This window comes from Trichechus manatus, unplaced genomic scaffold (genome assembly GCF_000243295.1).
Source record: "Trichechus manatus latirostris isolate Lorelei unplaced genomic scaffold, TriManLat1.0 scaffold00096, whole genome shotgun sequence".
Lineage (NCBI taxonomy): Eukaryota > Metazoa > Chordata > Mammalia > Sirenia > Trichechidae > Trichechus > Trichechus manatus.
Genome location: NW_004444032.1, coordinates 7,246,161 through 7,267,061, shown reverse-complemented (window position 1 = coordinate 7,267,061; position 20,901 = coordinate 7,246,161). Strand labels below are relative to the sequence as shown.

General features: G+C 38.9%; 1 protein-coding gene across 2 annotated transcripts in view; it reads right to left on the bottom strand.

Annotated features, from left to right (window-relative positions):
* The window catches only part of NRCAM (neuronal cell adhesion molecule), a 95,256-nt gene that overhangs the window by 29,942 nt on the left and 44,413 nt on the right, over positions 1–20,901 (bottom strand). Inside the window, exons 19-26 of one of the 2 annotated variants that reach the window (XM_004382586.2) lie at positions 13,924–14,121; positions 13,754–13,824; positions 12,549–12,774; positions 12,035–12,150; positions 10,422–10,626; positions 7,473–7,595; positions 6,436–6,612; positions 5,227–5,262 (exon numbers count right to left, since the gene is read on the bottom strand). In XM_004382586.2, coding sequence (XP_004382643.1) covers positions 5,227–5,262; positions 6,436–6,612; positions 7,473–7,595; positions 10,422–10,626; positions 12,035–12,150; positions 12,549–12,774; positions 13,754–13,824; positions 13,924–14,121 — 1,152 coding nt within the window. Of the gene's footprint in view, positions 1–5,226; positions 5,263–6,426; positions 6,613–7,472; positions 7,596–10,421; positions 10,627–12,034; positions 12,151–12,548; positions 12,775–13,753; positions 13,825–13,923; positions 14,122–20,901 lie in introns of both variants that reach the window. The other variant, XM_023737038.1, reaches the window with a different exon arrangement.

Genomic DNA, 20,901 nt, shown 5'->3' with positions numbered 1-20,901 from the left:
TTCGTTTACTGACATACAGCAGGAGGGCAATTGCTGAACAATGCTGGTGACAGAAGTCACAGAGTATCAGAGACTGCAAGGTAAAACCCAATGTAATGTGGCTGCTTTTCAGCTATTTGTCATCACAGTGTGGGTTTTTAAAGAATTTGTGTTGGAGTGTGAAAGAGTGCTCCTTAGAATAGTGGCTTTTGGCCTGTTTTGAGTCACAGACTTCTTTGAGAATCTGACTCTGGGAAGTTCTTGGACCCCAGGTGAGCAGGTGAGGAACTCCTACTTTAGAGAACTTTGGATGGTTAGAGTATACTGGAAAAGAAGTTGCAAAACAAATTGCCAAACATGTTTTAACAGAAGATAAGAAAGAAGAAATAAAATGAATAAAAGCTATCTCACTCGACACATCCAAGAGAGAAAGATAATCTTACCTGTTAAGAGTTTGTTGCACATCATGTTTGGAAAAATAATAGTGTAACCTCAACAACTTCTTAAAAAATCAAAATTATGGGGACTATATGATGCTTTCTGTTCGCTACTGAGTAAAGACAACATCTAAAGTCATTAAAAAATGTTATCTGAGTGTCTGAGGCTGACAATTCTATCAACCCTACCCTGACAGCCTAGACTAAAAATAACATATTTATAGATATATTAACTGGGGTAGTTTAAACAAATGATAAGGCCAATTTATTATTCCAGAAGAAAAAAATTCTAGGATAGTAAATTAGAAAGTGTCAGTGGGTTTACTCAGGTTCTAAAATTAAATTCTGAAATACGCCATCTAATCTAGAAATTAATGACCCCTATTGAAATAAATGTAATGAAACAGAATTTCTTAGAATCAAAAAGAGAAGTATATTAAAGAAGTTAAAATAATGTACTTGACCACTGGAATATAATTTGATAGCACATGTATGCTGTGTGCCCTCTGTGCTAAGCACAGAGAAACAGCTTAGAGCAAAAGTGATTACTGAACTATGCAGAATCCTTCTGTGGACCTAATTAACTTTAGTTTTCTGAAAATTTCCTGTAAAGGAATAGATAATGATAGGAATATGATCAATCATCAGAGATAGTAAATATGTACATGTGTGTAAAACATCAGTCAGAAAGAACCCAGGCAAAGCACTAATTTTCTTTAAAAATTTTTAGAATCATGGAACTGAAGAATTTAGTCCTGGAGTAATTATGGAAGATGTTTGAGGCAGAACCATGGTGAAATACTTCCAACAGAAGAATATTTAGATTATTGTTAAAGACACTCAGAGAAAATACCCCAATTTCCTATGATTATGGTGTTTGACCACTTTATTATCAAAAATTCTAACTCTCCAGTCTTTTAATCCCCACTCATCTATCTTCTCACTCACTGAACAAATACCCATCGAGCACCCTGATGTGGCAGATGAAGTGACTATTAGGTCATCTCTCACCTGGGCTTTCCCAGCAGTTTTGCTTCAGTCTCCTTATCGCAAACATTTCTCTGTGAGTAGGCAACAGGTAGGTAGTTACCCACATTTTAGGTTCCTAAACTACAAATCTAATCCTATCACTTCCCTGCTCAAAACCGGGATGATTTCCTTAGCAAGGCATTCATGGCTGTGAAGGGCTGTGCACATCTGACCCTGCTTACATCCTCAGTTACTTCGGGTTCTTCTTTTCCACACACCTTCTACCTGGACTACTGCGTATAACCCAAACATTCTCTGGGTTTTCAAATCCCATGCCATTGCTTCTCTGCCCCTCTGCCAGGAATTTATGTCCCACTTTCCACCCACCCAAAGTTCTATCTGTCCTTCAAGGCCCAGTTCAGTATGAGTTTCTTTGTGAAGCGTTTCCTATCCCTGTTTGGCAAAATAAATGGTTCACTCCTCTATGCTTTGACAGAATTTTGTTGAAGTTACTAGTTTAGCATCTATTACTGTTTTTATGTGTTGGTCCTTTCTGCCAGATTTGAGCACAACAGAGTCAGGGTCTAAGGCTGATACATTTTATGTGCGAGATAAATATTTGCTGTTGAACTGATTGAACCTTCCAGGCAATCTTTTTTTTCTTTCTTCTTCTATTTTTTTCAGGCCATATAAAGATGTAAACTTTAAAATTGATTTACTGGTTCTTCAACATTTCCTCGCCTCTTGACCTAATTGGTAGCAGTGAGACCAACAACTCTGGATATGATAGGATAGTGAGAGTCTGACCATGGGGAGGCTATGTCATCTGCTCCTCAGTGCCTTCCTCTCCTCAGCCCTAACTGGCTCAGCACAGCAGGCTGCTAATTAGGTCAAGATTCTGGATTCAGTACCTGTCTAGCAACGTGGTATCTCCCTGTTCTCCCTGGTTCATCCCTATTATCTGTATTCCTGCACCTTTACTCGTCACCGCACAAATTGTTTGAATGGTTGGTCCCAAGGACGAAGGAGTAAAATGCTATGGACCATAATTCAAACCCATTACCTGCGTGTTAGAAAGTTCATTTTTACTGATGTCTTCACAGGTCTATTGGCAATTGTCCTAGAATCCCAGACTGAAACTACTTAAAGTGACATAGAAATTGAACAAATACAGCCAAACAACTACAATTCTTACACAAATATTAAGGATTTAACCAAACAAGTGAATGGATCAAAATAAATGATCCTGATATCTCAAGAGTATTTCCATGTTCATTTTAAACATATTGAGTGAGGTAAGAAAAGGATTAGTATGGCATAATAAAGTTAATTGAATTATCCTGGCTACACTTTGTGGTTTAAACAATCCTTTTGTAATTACATATCTGAAAGCTTGGGTTTCATTAATGTATCTTAAATTCTGTAAAAAAACAATTAAGAAAAGGTAGATTCAAATGTATTTCTTCCCCTCTTCGATCAGAAATGAATTACAATCATATTAGTAGCTGATGTGTCTATAGCTAAGGATATCACACATATTTTCTCAATGATTCATCTCTTATTTATTCCCTTTATTTTTTAAAATTAAAATATAAAAGGGGCGCTGGTGGCACAGTGGTTAAGAGCTTGGCTGCCAACCAAAAGGTCAGCAGTTTGAATCCTCCAGCTGCTATAAAATATAAAGTATATATCAAAAAAATATTAAAATTTGGAACGATTGTGGAAAACTTTTTTCCTCCTCTCTCAGAGAGCATCTAAAATCTGAATGCAGAAGACAACTAGAGAAGAGGATATAATTCATTCTTAGACTGGAAAAAGAAATATTTTTAAGGAAGGAAATCCCAGGATAACAAATTATTCCTGAGCAGTTTAAAATCTTACCATAGTAAAATGTCATCACTTTATGTAAGCAATGTCTAATTCCTGCTGCACTACTAAAACAAACAGTTTAGAAAATAAAGTCAGATCTGTGTTTTTTTGTAAACACTATTTCCCTACTTATCTGAAATCCTTAAAGTTCAACACTGGAAGCTTAACGAACCTTCAAACACTCAATTTTTGCTTGTCTCTACAATCATAAGTAATTCACAATTTAATTTGCTAACATTAAATGGTAAAACCTAACCTGTTTCAGTAAAGATTTTTCATTTTAGTTCATTAAAAAAACAGGGATGATGTCTTTTTTCCAGGGGAACGTGTGTCCTCTTCTAAAACGAAAAGTCAATGGAAAGTGCAAACTCACTCCAGCGCAGCTCTGTCGCAGCTCACGGACTGTTACCGGCTCTAGGCACAGTCACAGTGACCTGATCACTGAAGCAGGCAAAGGGGCCAGGCTTCCACTGTCATCCTCCAATTAAAGGTGATGAGGGGAACACAGCAGGCAATGATTGTAAAACACCCAAGGATTTTAACTGATACCTAATTATCCTAGGGGAGAAGCATACATATAAAAGATTTCCTTCTTTCTATGATATTATGGAATTTGTTCAACTTTGTCCTTTCAAGCCTAAAAACACATATATAACTTACATGAAGATTACTGACAGTGGCTACAGTTCTTATCCAGTTACCTCCAAATCTATCTGATCTGCATTTTATAATTTACCAAGGCTCCAAATATAAACAAATACACATTTGTTTATATAGAGAATAAACACATAGAATTTATAATAGAATAAATGTATATTTTCCAGGAAAATGGAAGAAATATATCAGGCATAAGCTCACAAGATTTGAATAATTTAGGGCAAAGCACTTTTGTCTTCTTTTTTTTCATTCCTGTTGCATTCTTTCAGTCTGTCAAAGCCCAAGAACATCCCTGACCACAGGCACTCCATGTGAAAACAGCTCTCTGTGGTGGGGCTATCTTGCTCCCTAAGAAGCTGACCTCTCGACCAATAGCCAAGGGTCAAAGATTGTGGGCGCTCCAGGACTTACTCAAGCACCAGTCTCCTGACAAATATTTCTCACCCAGAGAGCTGTGAGAAATAAGGAAGGACAAAGGCAACCAATTGTAGATTGTTGGCTATTACCCAGTATTACCCAGAAGGAGGAGACTTGAAAGCAGTTTGGTGGAGACAGGATGGAATAACACAACTGAGCAGAGCATGCAGGCTGACAGAAGACTTGCTCCTAGGGGATCCTGGTGGAGAGAGTTTTCTGTCCATGGCAGTTGTAGGGTATTGTTAAACCGAAGTTCCAAATGGACAGTGGAGTGGAATGGCAGCAGAGTGTACGTTGTGTCTATGAAGAGTGCAGCTAATTCAGCTTAGAATGGGAGGCTCAGTTGATCTGATTTTTCACAAGCTGTTTTTACCATGAGAATTAATGGCTGGTGCAAAGGTTGCTGACCTAAAGGTTGGCAGTTCAAGTCTACCTCAGAAAAAAGCTCTGGCAATCTACTTCTGAAAAATCGGCCACTGAAAACCCTGTGGAGCACAGTTCTACTCTGACACACATGGGATCATCATGAGTCAGAATTGACTCTACAGCAACTGGTCATATGTGGCATGCCCATATAGAGGATCTGTGACAAATCCACAGTTTTGTACCTGTCTGATCCAGCCACAATCATATTATTCAAAGCTAAGATTAGGATTTGCACCAGGGATAACTTGAGCAAAATTTTTTTGGAGAATTCAATGTGTAGTTTTCTACTTGTAAAAAAGACTAGAAATTAATTTTAAAACTCTAAATCTACCAAGATCTTCTCATTTTATTGTCTTTCATTTGGTGTTTTAAAGTACATTTTGTTTTCACTTTTTTACCCATGCTGCACTTCCCCATGTTTAACATTGCAAATTTCACACATGTACAAAGTCATGCAAATGAATTATTTTACCTTTGCCTGCACCTACATCAGGTGGAAGAATACCAGCTTTAATGAAGGGAAACAGAAATAGGACACTATATAGTTAGATGTAACAGACCCATGAGCATGTATAGCGATATAAAAACACTTATTAAAATGCTAAAGCATGCAGAAGAATACAGTATATCACACCAGGTACAGGGGACAAAGATAGGTTGTTGTCCCCAAACCCACTCAGTAATCAAATCCACACATTACTTAAGATGCATTATTCATGATTGCATATTATCTAAGAAGGCTAATAATATTTCAAAGCTATTTTTTGGGAAGAAATGTCCATTTCTTACGCCATGGAAAACAATCTAATGAATAATTCTTAAGGAATTCTACAAGTTAGAGACATGCAGGAACAGAAAATCTTTTGCAATATTTTTGATCATTTTCATTGAATCAAAAATTTTCAGAATTATTTTTAAAAATATGATATGAATTCCTTTTTTAGATCCTTTAATGGGGCTATTTTGCTTTCTCTGTACTAGATGAAATACCAAAATACAAAATTCCTTGCTCAAACACAAAATAAATGCACTATTTAATGACTGTTCCAATTTCCTTGCTAGAAAATCTAAATCAATACATGAACTAGCAAATTATTTTCCAATGAATCAGAACCAGAAGAAGCCCTGGTGGTGCAGTGGTTAAAACGATCGACTGCTGACCGAAAGGTTGGTGGTTCAAAACCACCAGCAGCTCCGCAGGAGAAAGATGTGGCAGTCTGCTTCCATAAAGGTTACAGCCTTGGAAACCCTATGGGGTCGCTATGAGTTGGAATCAACTCGATGGCAGTGGGTTTGGTTTTTGGTATGTTGTATGTGCATATATATGTGTATTATATGTGTTTATACATATATAAATATATATATAATTCAGATTAGAAAAAATGTTGCCTTGAGCTTTGAATTCAAGTGTGGCAAAATATAAAATTTTTCCCACCCCAATGTTTTAATGTAAGATTAGCAGTTTCACTCGGACTTGAAAAACAAATATCAAATAGTTATTCCAAATATGAATTAAATAATTGATTTTATAATATATCAGAATGAGAACTTACAAGTAAGTGTTTGTACTAATTGGATAGATGCATACTCCATGTTAAGAAGGAAAGAGAAAGCACAAGTTTAAGTTGAAGTGACTGCTTCAGGACACTTATTATATGGATTTTATACATACCCATCTTACCTTCATCCACAGTTGTTACTCCTTCCTCTGTTATTTGACTTCCAGATCCTGCTGCTGTTTGTGCATAGAAATAAAACTTATATCGAGTGCTGAAATTTAAATTTTTTAAAGTCCAGCGTGTCTTGTTGGCAGGAATTTTTAAATCTACCAGCGGACCTAATTCATGGGTGCTGTTAACTGTCAGTAAGAAATAACAAACAAGTGCATTCACAATTAATTGTTATGGGAATACTATTAAAAATACATGTGTCAACTAAAAATGTCAAACCTTGATTACACTGAATTTTGTAATCCTATTCACACTTATTTTTCGGACACTTTATCAGGAGGGACTGGTCCCTGGAGAAGGACACCATGCTTGGTAAAGCAGAGGGTCAGTGAAAAAGAGGAAGACCCTCAACAAGATGGATTGACACAGTGGCTACAACAATGGGCTCAAACATAGCAACGATTGTGAGGATGGCACAGGACCCGGCACTGTTGTGTTCTGTTGTCCAGAGGGTCGCTAGGAGTCGGAACCGACTCGATGGCACTTAATACCATTATTCATGCTTTGCCTGACATAACTAAGTGATAATATTTTACGGTTCCTGTAACATGGCATAACAAAGGAAAAGCTTACATTGGCTTACAAGGGAGGGGAAATTTATAACTGAACCATAACAGCATTTATTATCTCTGTGTTTTCTGCAGTTGGAGTTGTGTATTGTTAAATAACTTCAAACTCTTTTTTCAGAGGCCCTGTCCCAAAGGAACCCCTTTTGTTAGCGTTTCCTAGTTACAGATACTGTCTACCTAATCTAAAAATAGCCCTCCCCTAAACTCCACCCTCAACAGTCTGTATTATTCTACAGATTACTTAATTTTCAATAACATACAAAACTCATAATTTTTCTTTCAAAAATAAAATTTGAAGTTCCTTCTGAAATAACACTAAAAAGTATGTGTATACATTCTATAGACACACACACAAAAAAAAAAATCAGTTTTTTTTTTTTAAACCTTATTTTCCCTTCCCCTCCTCCCAATTGACTTACTTGGCTGATATTTCAAGGTATACTCAGTCAAAATGCCATTCGGGTGGCCCGGTGGTTCCCATTCCAAAGTGAGAGAGTCCAGTGTGGGATTAACAATCTTCAAAGAGGATGGAGCACTAGGGACTGGTCATGAGAACATACAGTCAGCACAAAGGTTTGTGAATGTATTGTAATATATTAAAATAACATATTTCACCATATTCACACAATTCAAGGTTTCTTGTTCTCCATAATTTATTCTTATTCCAGAAACAACTGAAAATACTTTAGTGCAAACCTGTGACATGTACCCATTCAGCCAAACTCTTTCTCTATTTCTCATTTAGATTCATTCAAACCATCTTCTAATACATAAAGGCTATGCTTTCATATGGATCCATACCAAATATTTTTTAAGTACGTAGTTGTTTCATGAATGGTGTCAATAAAAGCAGACTGGTACCATGGTGGCGCAGTGGTTAAGTATTTGGCTGCTTACCAAAAGGTTGGCAGTTCAAATCCACCAGCTTCCTTGGAAACCCTATGGGGCAGTCCTACTCTGTCCGACAGAGTCGCTATGAGTCAGAATTAACTCCACAGCAATGGGTTTGGTCACTAGTGAAACTAGTTTAACCAAACCTTTGGGCAGAAGCAGCTATGTTCTGAGCCATTAAGGACTGTTTTCCCCAACAAAGCCGGTGTCTTCCAAACAGTCAGAATACGCTGCCTGCTGGGCTTTGGGCACAGGCCAGCCTGCCCAGGTGCACAGTTGTTCTTAGCCTGAGAGCTGACAGCTGGCCAGGAGCCAGTGGTCATGCATAAAAGCCCCAAAGCTGGCACACTCTTGGCCCTGGGGGAGGCCTGAGGGGCCTCAGGTTCTCGAAGGCAGAGCCTGGCAAATTTCCAGAGGAAACGTGCCCAGTCTTCTTTTATTTACTTTCTTATGAAGATGATGGATGGTGGCAGCTTTCCCTCATGATCATTACTTCACCACCCAACCTACCATATTTCCTAGACCCATTAATGGCACCATTCACTCTGGCCAGAAACCAGAGTCAACCTGAAATTTTCCCTTGCCTCATTTCCTCCTGGGACACTAAATCCTGTCAATTTGTGGTTAAGCACTCAGGTGCTAACCAAAAGGTTGGTGGTTCTAACCCACCCAGTGGCTCTGTGGAAGAAAGACCTGGCAACCTGCTTCCACAAAGATTACAGCCAAGAAAACTCTATGGGGTAGTTCTACTCTGTCACATGGGGTTGTTATGAGTTGCAATCGACTTAAGGGCACCAGAAAACAACAATCTCACCCGTATCTATCCCTTCATCTTCCCACCCTCTCTGCTGCTGCCCCACTTCAAGCCTCAACAGCCTTTCCTTGGGCCTAGAAAAGTGCCTGATACACAATAGGCACTCAATAACATTTTGTTGCATTAACCCTTCTTAGCTTTTCCAACCCAATCAGTGGTTCTTAACTTCTGGGGATCACAGATCTCTTTGAGAATCTGATGACAGCCACAAACTCTCCCCAGAAAAATACCCACATTCTACACATAATTTTAGGGGGTCATGTAGCTTCTAAAGCCCATTAATTGCCCTCCTAAAAGACTGTTTTTGTTAGGTGCTCATATTAAGAGCTTCTGACCTACAGGTTAACATCCACAGCACTCAAGACCATTCATGACATGGGTCCTCCCGAGCTGAGCTTCCTCTCTTTTCTCACCATTTCCAGCCACATGAATTGCAGTTCCTTGAAGGAACCATGCTGTTTTATACCTTCCTGTCTTCAGGCATACTACTTACTTCCTCTCCTCTTTATCCTTTAATATTCTGATCATCTCTTCTGGGATATCTTCTCATGAACCACCTAAACGACCAATATGGGGTCTTACTAGCGAAAGCCTCACGTAGAAGGAGCCCCGACTCTCTAAGGAGGCAGGGAGATCAGGAAAAGAAGTTGTGATGGGATGAGAGTTGGGACACAGAATGACTCTCAGAGGTTACTGGGCAGTTGCCAACATGATGAGCACTTCCACCAGGATGAGCCAGGACAGGGTGCATCTGCGAGCTGAACTGATCAAAAAGATCTAAGGCATCCACAGAAGCTATCTGACTTATTTTCATGGCTGGGTTGATGCAAAATTCAAAATAGGTAAAGCCCACCTTGGCCTTTTCAAATTCCTATCTTTCTTACCAGGAGCCCTGGTGACACAATGGTTAAGCATTAGGCTGCTTTCCAAAAGACTGGAGGTTCGAACCCACGCAGTGGCTCCAGGGGAGAAAGACATGGCAATCTGCTCCTATAAAGATTATAGCCTAGAAAACCCTCTGGGGCAGTTCTACTCTGTCACACGGGGTTACTATGAGTTGAAATGACTTGACGGCACCTAACAACAGCAACAAGAAATGTTTCTTACTATGTGGCATCCTTTCTCCCTCACTCATTCAGGTTCCCTACACCCCCTTGCACAAACTCTTCTTCTTTCCACTATTACATCTTAGCATATTTGATCTTACCTTCTAATGCAGCTCAGCTTCAGAATAAATATGAAGACACTCTGAGAAAGGAACTGCAGAAGTGAACTGCAACTAATAGAAAATATTTTCTTTGCCAGGTATTTTTCTTATGTTGTCATATTTAGTTCTCACACCTTTCAGATGAGCAAACTGAGGCTTATGTAACTTACTCCAGGTTAGAAAGCTAATGACCCAAATAAGCATCATATTTAACAAGTTTTCAGGCAACATGACTAAATGTGAAGAAAAAATTTAAGTCAAGGGTTTTAGGACAGGATTTTGTGTTCTGAAGCCTTCCAAATACCGCTTAGGCCTCATATGAACTGATGTTTTGCCATCTTTGTGTGTACTATGTTCATCTATGGGAAAAGCACATTTGGTTTCCGGAATATCTGTCATATTCTCCCAGGCTGTGCCATATGTTCCTAAGCTCTTAGACACGTGTCCATCCCATACCTCCTTCTGGAGTATTAAAGACTTTGTCAGGGCTGGCTGGGCCCTCCCCTTTCCCATTGACCACTCGGACATTCACTCTGTAGTGGCTAAAGGGCTCCAGTCCAGGCAACATGCCGTGAGTCTTGCTGCCTTGAAAAGTGAGGATCTTTTTCTCAATGTGACGTTTGCTTCTTTTAGATAAATTCTGTGCTTTCCAATAGTAAATCTGAAACATCAAGAACAAAAGTCATTCATGTACAAAGGAATAAACAGAATTCTTCATGCTCACAAAATTAAAGTTTTGCTGTTTTTTTTTTTTTTTCCAGAAAATTCCCTTGGTGTGCTTTAGAAGAAAATGACCAGCAAAACCAATGGATATTGATTCTGAGGCAAGAGGGATTAGAAGCTCACAGATAATGAAGGAAAAATTGAATTAAAAATATGCGATAAAGTTGTGTTATACAATTTTCCTGGAGGAGTACGAGTGAAATAAATATAACAGCATAAGAGTCACACGGTTCTTTCTAGAAGATGAGACAAATGGTGACAATAGAAGGATTTAAGTCTCTTTTACTCGTATGAAATATTCTAAAAATAAAAATTACTACCCAATATTTACATTTTTTTCCAGAGTTAATACAACTTCATATACAGTATCTCACTTAGTTTCGTCCTAACAACCACCACACTAAACCAAACCTGTTGCCATCAAGTCAATTCCAACTCACCCACAGTGAGGCTATATTGTTATTACTCCTGTGGTACTACGGATGAGGCTCCAGGCCACTGAGGGATCTGTCTGAGACCAAAGAGCTATCAAGGACCCTCCACTCCAAGTCCAGGCGCTTTTCCACTAAGCCAAAATGAATCACTTAACTGAAAATATTTATTTTTTATATTAATTGTAGGTGTAATTTTTGGAGAGATGAACTGATTAACTTTGGTTACCAGTCCAGAATTGTTGTTTATGATGTTATCTAAAATTGTTCTTAGAAATTTAAAGGTATTTTAAAGAGAAGTCAACATAAACACAGAATTTGGCAATGTTAGAAAAATAAAATTGAACATGATGCAGTACAAAAATTGGCCTCTAGGGGTCAGGAAGAGCAAATCAAAGTAGTGACTTTTTTTTGGTGCAAAACATTCTTTGCCTACCAATCAAAAGTCTCCATGAATCAGTCTTCTGCGCTTCCCAGGAACAAAGATAACAGATGTACATAACGTGACCTCGTTATGACCACATGATCTTGAAGTATAATCTGAATTATTTTAAAAAGTCTACACTATTTCCAGGATAATTTGGTGAGTTCAACAAATGTGGTCAATCTTGCTTTAAAGTTAAGTGCAGTTTGTTACATGTTATTCTTTAAAAACTAGTTTTCCTCATTTGGTGCCCACACTAATTCTTGAGTTGGCAGAATGTTAGATCTTCTGTGGGAAAAATAGAGAAAAGTCTTTTTTTCTAACTTTGGATGCAGTGAGATTTTGATTCAACACTAGCTGGGGTCCTTGGATGTGCCCTGCCTGAGACTATAAAACATATGAACTGCCGAGGTCTCCTCCAACCTTATGCTGTGTGCTTATGCTGATGCTCTGCTACCGAGGAAAGAAAACGAAGGCGTCGCTTCACTTGCCCGATAGCCTTGTAGGTGTCCACGGATGCTTTTCAGAGGAACTGGGTCCCAGTGCACCTCAGCTAAGGTACTGTTCACCACATTCACATGCACATTCCCAGGAGCCACCATTGGGACTAGAGAAAGGGCAGGGAAGGGGTAGAAGTATCAATGTTACTTTGAATTTTATCCAAAAATGTCACTGTCTCTAATGATTTCAGCTTGAGGCATTCCCCAGCCCTATCCTAAGGTTTCTCAAACATTGAGAGTGGGCTTTCCGGTATTTGTTCATTGGACTTTGTGAGAACAATATATTTTTTAAAAAAGTAATCACCTTTAACTTTCTGAGTATCTCTTTTCTACACAGCAAGCTATTTAAATTCAGAGATGGTCAGCAAAATAATTGCCGCCTCCCTCCATCCCAACCTCAGCATCTCTGGAAATGGCCTTGGCATGTACCTTAGTAAGTTTGTTTTTCTGGAGACAAACTCTAGTTTTTCATAAAAGTATAAATGAAACAGCATCAGACACTTACGGTCTTCTCCGGAATGTCCCGTGACTACAGCTGGCTCTGGAGCAAACCCCACGTCATTCAGGGCCTGAACTTTTATCAGGTATGGAACAAAGGTTGGCGTGCCCGAGACAATATATTTGGATACGTTGGCCACGACCACAGACGTCCATTCATCATCCCCATCTTTCTGGCGCCAGCTAACTTTGTACTGAAGGCCTGGCCCATTAGATTCAAAACCGTTCAAGGGCTACAAGAAAAGTCCAATAACCTGAGCTTAAAAAACATGGACTGCACAGCCTTTACTGGAACAGCAAATTCAATTCTCAAACCTAAAGAACGTGAGCGTCCAGATGCTAGAAGACAAGCTACTAACAATTTTCTCCAGGGAGCTTTTATCTTTTTCATTTGTGAGGAGATTCAAAGCTTGTTTGGGATCAGCATTTCAAAAGTTACAAATTACATAAAGCAGTAAATATCACACAACCCTCTCCAATTCCAGCTCCATGGCCAACGGTGGGTGACTCTTAAAACATTTCTATTGTATAGTTTCTTTTACATATTCCTGTTCGTGTGATAGCACTTCATTGCCCATTTTACTTGGAGACTGAAACTTATAAGCTACTCTCTTTATTAAAAAAGAAAAAAAGAGGTTAGCCTGCCATTCTATCCTGTTTGTACATGAATGTACGGATGGATCTATTTAAAATAATTTTTAAAATTGCATAAGTAAATATATGTTAATTTTCAAAATACAAAATAAGCAAAAAAAAAAAGTTAACTATTGAAAATAGTTTGGTACATGCCTTACAGGTGGTTCTAAATGACGATGATAATACTGGCTAGTATTTATTGAGCATATACATGTGCCAGGCACTGTTCTAGGTGCTTTACATGTATTAACTTGTTTAATCATATGAAGTTTGTTCTATTATTATTTCCAACATATAGATGCATAAAAGAGATGTTAAACAGTTTGCTTAAGGTTATATGGTTAGTAAATGGCACAGCCGGGATTCGCAACCATGCATTTTGGTCCACAGACCAAGCTTTTAGCAATCAACAATACTGCCTTCTTAAATATATAAAGAAATATAGCATGTATATACATACATATATAGTCCGAAAATGACTGAAATGAGATTTTAATGCACAAATTATGTTAAAACAACTTTTTTTTTTTTAACTCTAAAGATATATTGAAGCAAGTTGAAATCTTCATAGCTCACCTTCCAGGTAATCACCAAATTATCAGGTTCTGATCCTAGTCCTTCCACAGTCGTGGGATTTTTATCTGGTTCTGGAAGTTAAGCAGCCACACATGCGTAAGCTTTGGGTTTTTTTTCAAATGGTGGAAAGCTTTTCTATTTTATTTCATATCACAGAAGTCTCGCTTTACCTGCTGCTTTAGTCAGATAGTGTTCTGACGCCTGACTAGGCACGCTCCTCCCAATGCTGTTCACCGCCACTACTCGGAAGGAGTAGTTCACGAAAGGAGACAGATTCAGCTGGGCTGTGGTCTGGATTCCAGAAACTTCAGTTTGGTGGTGCCACAGCCCTGCTTCATGCATTGAATCTTCATATTCAATGATGAATTCTGGGAAACACACACACATAAACCCAGAACTGTGAATTCAGTCACCCAAGGGGCTGTTTGCTAGGGATAACTAATAGGACAATCTAACAAGAGTAGCCAAACATGAACGGCTTTACTTACAAGAAAACTTATATTAAGATATTTTGATTTCAGAGTTCTATCACTATTATCAATACTTAGGAACACCCAATAATATTTGGTATTCTTTCTCTAGTGTGCTGCATTTAGTTACTTAAAAGTGATCCATATATTCTTGGGAAAGTTGTCATTCTAATAGCAATGTGGTTTTTTTTCCCCCCTGTGGTTCTGAGTATGTGATCTTTGTGCATTAGTTATCAACGAGATCTTGCTGTTGATTCTTGTTTAATCCTCATGCAAGCATCCTTATCATTATTCTGTCACAAATGAAAAATATCATGGTCTGTCACATTGAGGTTTACCTGGCAGAAATGAGAGGGTCCTTTGTCAGTGGTCTGTAAGACTCCCCTCTTTAAGAAGAGAACAGAAATTCCAATTTTTTAAATCATGCAAGTGTTGTTGTTGTTAGATGCCGTCAAGTTGCTTTTGACTCCTAGCGACCCCAGGTGACAGAGTAGAACTGCCCTATAGGGTATTCATGGCTGTAATCTTTACAGAAGCAGGTCATCAAGTCTTTCTCCAGCGGAGCTGCTGAATGCGTTCGAACTACCAACCTTCCAGTTAATTTCCAAAATTCAGACAGTCTAGATAGATATGGTGGACAGTTGCTTATATGCACTACACACTTCTTTCACACAGTCATCCAACAATGAGCATCTGCTGTGAGTCTTAGCACAGGCTTCAGCCCTAGAGATGGGGAGTTCATGGTGCAGTGGGGAAAACAAGAAAGCAACAGACTTTTACCATACTCACTATGTGGTAGAGGTTGACATAGACTCTTCAGATCATAGCATCTTATAGCAGAGGCACCTACCCAGAGTAAGGGAGGTAGCACAAGGAAGTGTTCACATAAGTAGTTTTGAGCACTTCATTCTGAATTTTGAAGGATGAGTTATACAAATGAGGAGAAATGTCTCAGGGAGAGGACAAGGATATGCAAATGTCCAGAGTTGTGGAAATCAAATGTGGGAAACTCGCAAGTATATTCATCATAAGAATATTTATTACTAATTCAAAAAGGCTTATTTTCCTAATGCATGCTTTTTAACAAAATAAATTCCAAACAAATCAAGGATTTAAATGTAAAAAGAAGAAACCCTAAAATGAGTAGGAAAAGCATGAGAGAATTTTAAAAATCATCTTTGGAGAGGGAAAGAAAGAACCTTTCTTTCTAAGCATAGCATAAAAAAGCAGACGTTATAAAGAGAAGAGATTATAAATTTAACACAAAAATATTAAAAATGTTCTGTAGCACCCCTCCCCCCAAAAATACCATAAACACAATCAAAAGACAGAGGACAACTCAAGAAGACTATTTGTAACACATATAATATCAAAGGGCTAATTTCCTTAAGTATATAAAAAGATTCAAAAAATCAATAAGAAAACGTCCATCAAACTAACTGGAAAATGGACAAAAGGTATGAGTTAACCCATTGTCGTTGAGTTGGTTCCAACTTATGGTGACCCTATAGGACAGGGTAGAACTGCCTCATAGGGTTTTCAAGGCTGTAAATCTTTGCAGAAGCAGACTGCCACATCTTTCTCCCACGGAGACTCTGGTGGGCTTGAATGCCGACCTTTCAGTTAGCAGCCGAGCGCTTAACCACTGTGCCACCAGGGCTCCTCTGAAGGCATGAATAGGCATTTAAAATAAAAAGGAAATTCAAATGTCATCCAAGGGGCTGGTTGCTAGAAATAACTCAAAAGGACTATCTAATCAGAGTAGCCAAATATGAATCGTTTTACTCCCAAGAATAATTCCATTAAGATATTTTGATATCAGAGTTCTAGCATTATCCCCAATACTTACTGACACCCAATAATATTTGGTATTCTTTCTCTACTATGCTGAGTTTAGTTACTTAGAACTGTTTAGAAGTGATCTGTATATCCCTAGGAAATTTAAAGAATGAAAAGATGGTCAATTTTTTCAATAATAGGAGAAATTAAATACAGTGAGATGCCACTTTCCACGTAACAGATGGGCAGAGATCAAACGGTATAACACACTTTGTTGACTATGATGTAGGGAAACAAGCATTCTCGTACTTGGTTTGTGAGAACTGTAAATGGACGTAACTTCTATAGAGGACAATCTGGGAACATCTAAAAATATTTGACATTACATACCCTCTGATTGAGCAATTGTGCCTCTAGCAATTTGCTCTGAACAAATATGCTCGCACATATGCTTGAAGACACATGAAAAAGAATCTACACTGCATTGTTTGCAACTGCAACAACTAATTGAAAAAAAAAAACTAAATATCCATCAATAGGATGCTGATTAAGTAAATTATGCTACATCCACACAATGGACTACTCTGCAGCTTAAAAATGAATGGGGCTGCTCTGTATGTACAAATTAGAAGTGGAATGATTTCTAAAATATGTTGTTACATAAAACCAAGCAGGGTATAGAAGAACGTGTGTTGGATACTTGTGTAAAAGAAAAAGCACTTGCTATTCTATATATATGCTTCAATGTCCATGTGTTACCTCTCAGAAGGTGCACACTGATAACACCCGTGTCACCAGAGGAACTGGGAGTCAGAGGCGGGAGGAAGACTTACTTCCAGTTCATACCATTTTGTATCTATGAAAATGTGGTATATATGTGTTTTACCTATGTAAAAAATTAGTATTTAGATATTCATTGATTGCCTACTATGTGCCAGGTACTATGCTGTGAATTACAGATGAAAAGATGAGTTAGAAGTATTATATGTGTTGTAGTTCTCTAAGGCTAAGTCTTGAAGTTGGAGTTCTTTAAATCTACACTGATTTGCTGGGGATCTCCAGTCTCATAAGCTGATGACTTTCACCTTTATATCTGCAACCCAGAACTCTCCCCTAAAGTGCAGACTTGGATAGCCAAGTGCTGACTCCACAACTCCAATTGGTTGTCTTATGACATCCTGCATAGGACCAAAACTGAACCGGTTCTTCCTCCCCTCCCCTTTGACAACTTAGGTCAAAGCGTTGGATTTCTTGGGTCCTTCCCTTCTTTCAAATGTCCAATAGTTCTGTTTGCTGTACTTTGGAAATCTGTCCCAAATCTGGCCATTTCTCAGCCCCTCTATCCTCTTAGCCTATCCCAAGACACCACCATCTCCTGTGTGAACTGTTACATAACCTCTTAATTCAGAAGTTCCCAAACTTTCTTGGTTCATGGCATACGCAATATCTTGTAAGTTTTTTTTTAAATGTCTCCCTTAGCCCAAAAGAAATACCTAACATTTCCCTTTATTAAGTAATTAGGTTCATACAACTATAATAAAAATGTATGTCTTAACAACTTAGCCCTATTGGGCACTGCACAGCTTCTCCAACATTGGAAATACGTTGGACACCACCATCCTCACTTCCTGCTCCACAATGATTTTCATGTGGTACTTGCTTTTTATCGCAGCAAATGCTTTGCAGAGATATGACATCACTAAAATATGACAGCAATATAATGTTGAAACTGCAAACTGACTCGAGCTAATAGTTCATGTTGTGTCTGACAGATGTCACTGTGTTTTCCTCAAATTTAAATATCCTGAGGTGCTCCCGTGGGTTTACTATGACACCCTAGGGCATCCCAGGGCAGTGTGGGAACTGTGGTCCTAACTCGTCTCCCTGTCTCTACTCTTGCTCTTCTATAGACCATTTTCAAGAGAGTAGCCATAGTGGCCCAATCACCACTCCTCTGCTCATAGCCCTCCAATGGCTTCCCAACCCTTATAGTTCCCAACCCTGCACATTCACACTCTGCCACTGCCCACCAATTCTTTATCTCTTTGATTTTCTCCCCTGCTTCACTTCCCATTGCTCACTTCACTCCAGCCACATTAGCCTCCTAGCAGCATGCCCCTGCCTCAGGGCCTTTGCACTTGTTCTTTGCTCTTCCCAGAAAGCTCTTCCTTCAGATAACTGCACAGTGTGATGACTCACCTTCTTCCTCATGACCTTACATACTCAAATGTTATCTTCTTAGTGTGGCCTATTCTGACAACTCTATTCATAATCATGTTCCCCCCTATATTCCTCATCCCCTTTTCCTGCTTTCTTTTTTTTGCATGGTTCATGTGTGCGCATACACACATACACATAATCTCAAACGATGTGGGTATAGATAATGTATGTGTTTGAGCCCTTTATAAAGCAGATGCCAAGACAGAATTAGAAGTGCAAGAGATTTACTTGGAGAAATGCCCGTGGATGATAATAGGGAGAAAAAGCAAGTACAGGCAGGAGGAACCTTCAGACTACAATGCAGATCTGATGTCTGTTTAAGGAGAGGGGGAAAGAAGGAGGAGTGGATAGGAAGAACTTCTGACTGCACTGTAGCTCTGAGAAAGTCTCAGCCAGTCAATAGGGAGCACCAGAGCAAAGTTTGCCCTTTAGAGGAGCCCTGCGCTAGGTCTGGCTCAGCTCCAAGGCCTTTCTGTGCTCAGTCACTGGCTAGAAGTAGCTCAGGGAGAGTGTGGCTCAGCGTGAACAATGCTGAGGATCCCTAAGGTGCAGCAGATGGAGTCTGTCAGTTAATTTTCCTTACAGCAGTTTCTTTTGTGAAGGGGTATCTGAGCAGTGTGTGCGTGTGAATACGTACACATATATTTGATGGCATTATTCACAACATTAATATATATAATTAATTATACCTTGTGTCCCCAAATAAAATATAAGCTTGATAAGGGCAGAGATTTTTGATTGTTTTGTTTTAGAACAATGCCTGGCACATATTAGGCACTCAATAAATACATGCTAAATAAATAACTGAGTGAATGAATGAGTGAAAATGCTTTGAAATCTAATGGCATTGTTTTAAGATAGGTAAAAAACATCTGCAAGCATTCTAGGCAACCAGCTACATCTGGCCAACGTACTGAATTAGCAGAAAGACTCAGCATGGTTGAATGAGTGTTCTGATCAAGGACACTGAAAACTCAGTTGAGAAAAGAGCAGCATTAAATAACACAAGATAGAGAGGAGGCCTTCATTTAATTTCACTGGAAATATTCTGCTTTACCAGGAGGTGCAATAAGTGAACACACATATAATTTTAGAATATTCTTAGGCAGTCATCAGAGAGGTATTCAGTCTTCCTGCGGTATCTACCTGAAGGTAGTAATATATTTCAGGCCTTGACTTGATTGTTTCTGCTCTCTTAAGTATCTTTTCAGTTTCACAATTAAAACTCTACCATTATCTACAGTCAAAACTTTTTCAGGTCTTTCAGTGTCCTTACTGCATGGTCTCTCACCTGCTTTTATTCCCTAGGCTTAGGCTATCAAGGTGAGGAGCTGACGTTGTTGAACATGCCATTTTGTAGAGAGTACAATGGAAAGAAAGCAGACCTAGCTAGGAAGTTAATGGATCTGATGTCTACACCCGGTTCTGTTACCAACTCTGGATTTGAAAAGTCACTTTACTCACCAACTCTCAATTTCCTAATACACAGATTGGGAATTACAGCACTTTCTCCTCCCATCCTTTTCTCCCAGAGAAATGGGCAAAATTAACATCTAATTTAAGATTATAATGACATGTGCAAAGACCTGCAGATAGAAAACCAAAGGGGAAGAACACGCTCAGCATTTCCTCAAGCTGAAAGAACTGAAGAAAAAATTCAAGCCTCAAGTTGCAATACTGAAAGATTCTACGGGGAAAATATTAGATGATGCAGGAAGCATCAAAAGAAGATGGAAGGAATACACAGAGTCATTGTACCAAAAAGAACTGGTCTACGTTGAATCATTTCAGGAGGTACCATATGATCAAGAACCAATGGTACTGAAGGACTGAGCCCAAGATACACTGAAGGCACTGGCAAAAAACAAGGCTCCAGGAATTTACAGAATACGAATTGAGATGTTTCAACAAATGGATGCAGTGCTGGAAGGGTTCACTCATCCATGCCAAGAAATTTGGAAGACCGCTACCTGGCCAACTGACTCGAAGAGATCCATATTTGTACCTATTCCAAAGAAAGGCAATCCATGAGAATGAGGAAATTATCGAACAATATCATTAATATCACACACAGGTAAAACTTTGCCGAAGATCATTCAAAAGCGGCTGCAGCAGTACATCAACAGGGAACTGCCAGAAATTCAAGTAGAATTCAGAAGAGGACGTGGAATGAGGGATATCACTGCTGATGTCAGATGGATCCTAGCTGAAAGCAGAGAATACCAGAAAGATGTTTATCAGTGTTTTATTGACTATGCAAATGCATTCAGTGGGGTGGATCATAACAAATTATGGATAACATCGCAAAGAATGGGAATTCCAGAACACTTAACTGTGCTCATTTGAAACCTGTACTTTGACCAATAGGCACTCGTTCAAACAGAACAGGGGGATACTGCATGGTATAAAGTCAGGAAAGGTGTGCATCAGGGTTGTATCCTTTCACCATACCTACTCAATCTGTATGCTGAGCAAATAATCAGAGAAGCTGGACTATATGAAGTAGAACGGGGCATCAGGATTGGAGGAAGATTCATTAACAACCTGTAATATGCAGATGACACAACCTTGCTTGCTGAAAGTGAAGAGGACTTGAAGCACTTATTAATGAAGATCAAAGGCCACAGCCTTCAGTATGGATTACACCTCAACATAAAGAAAATAAAAATCCTCACAACT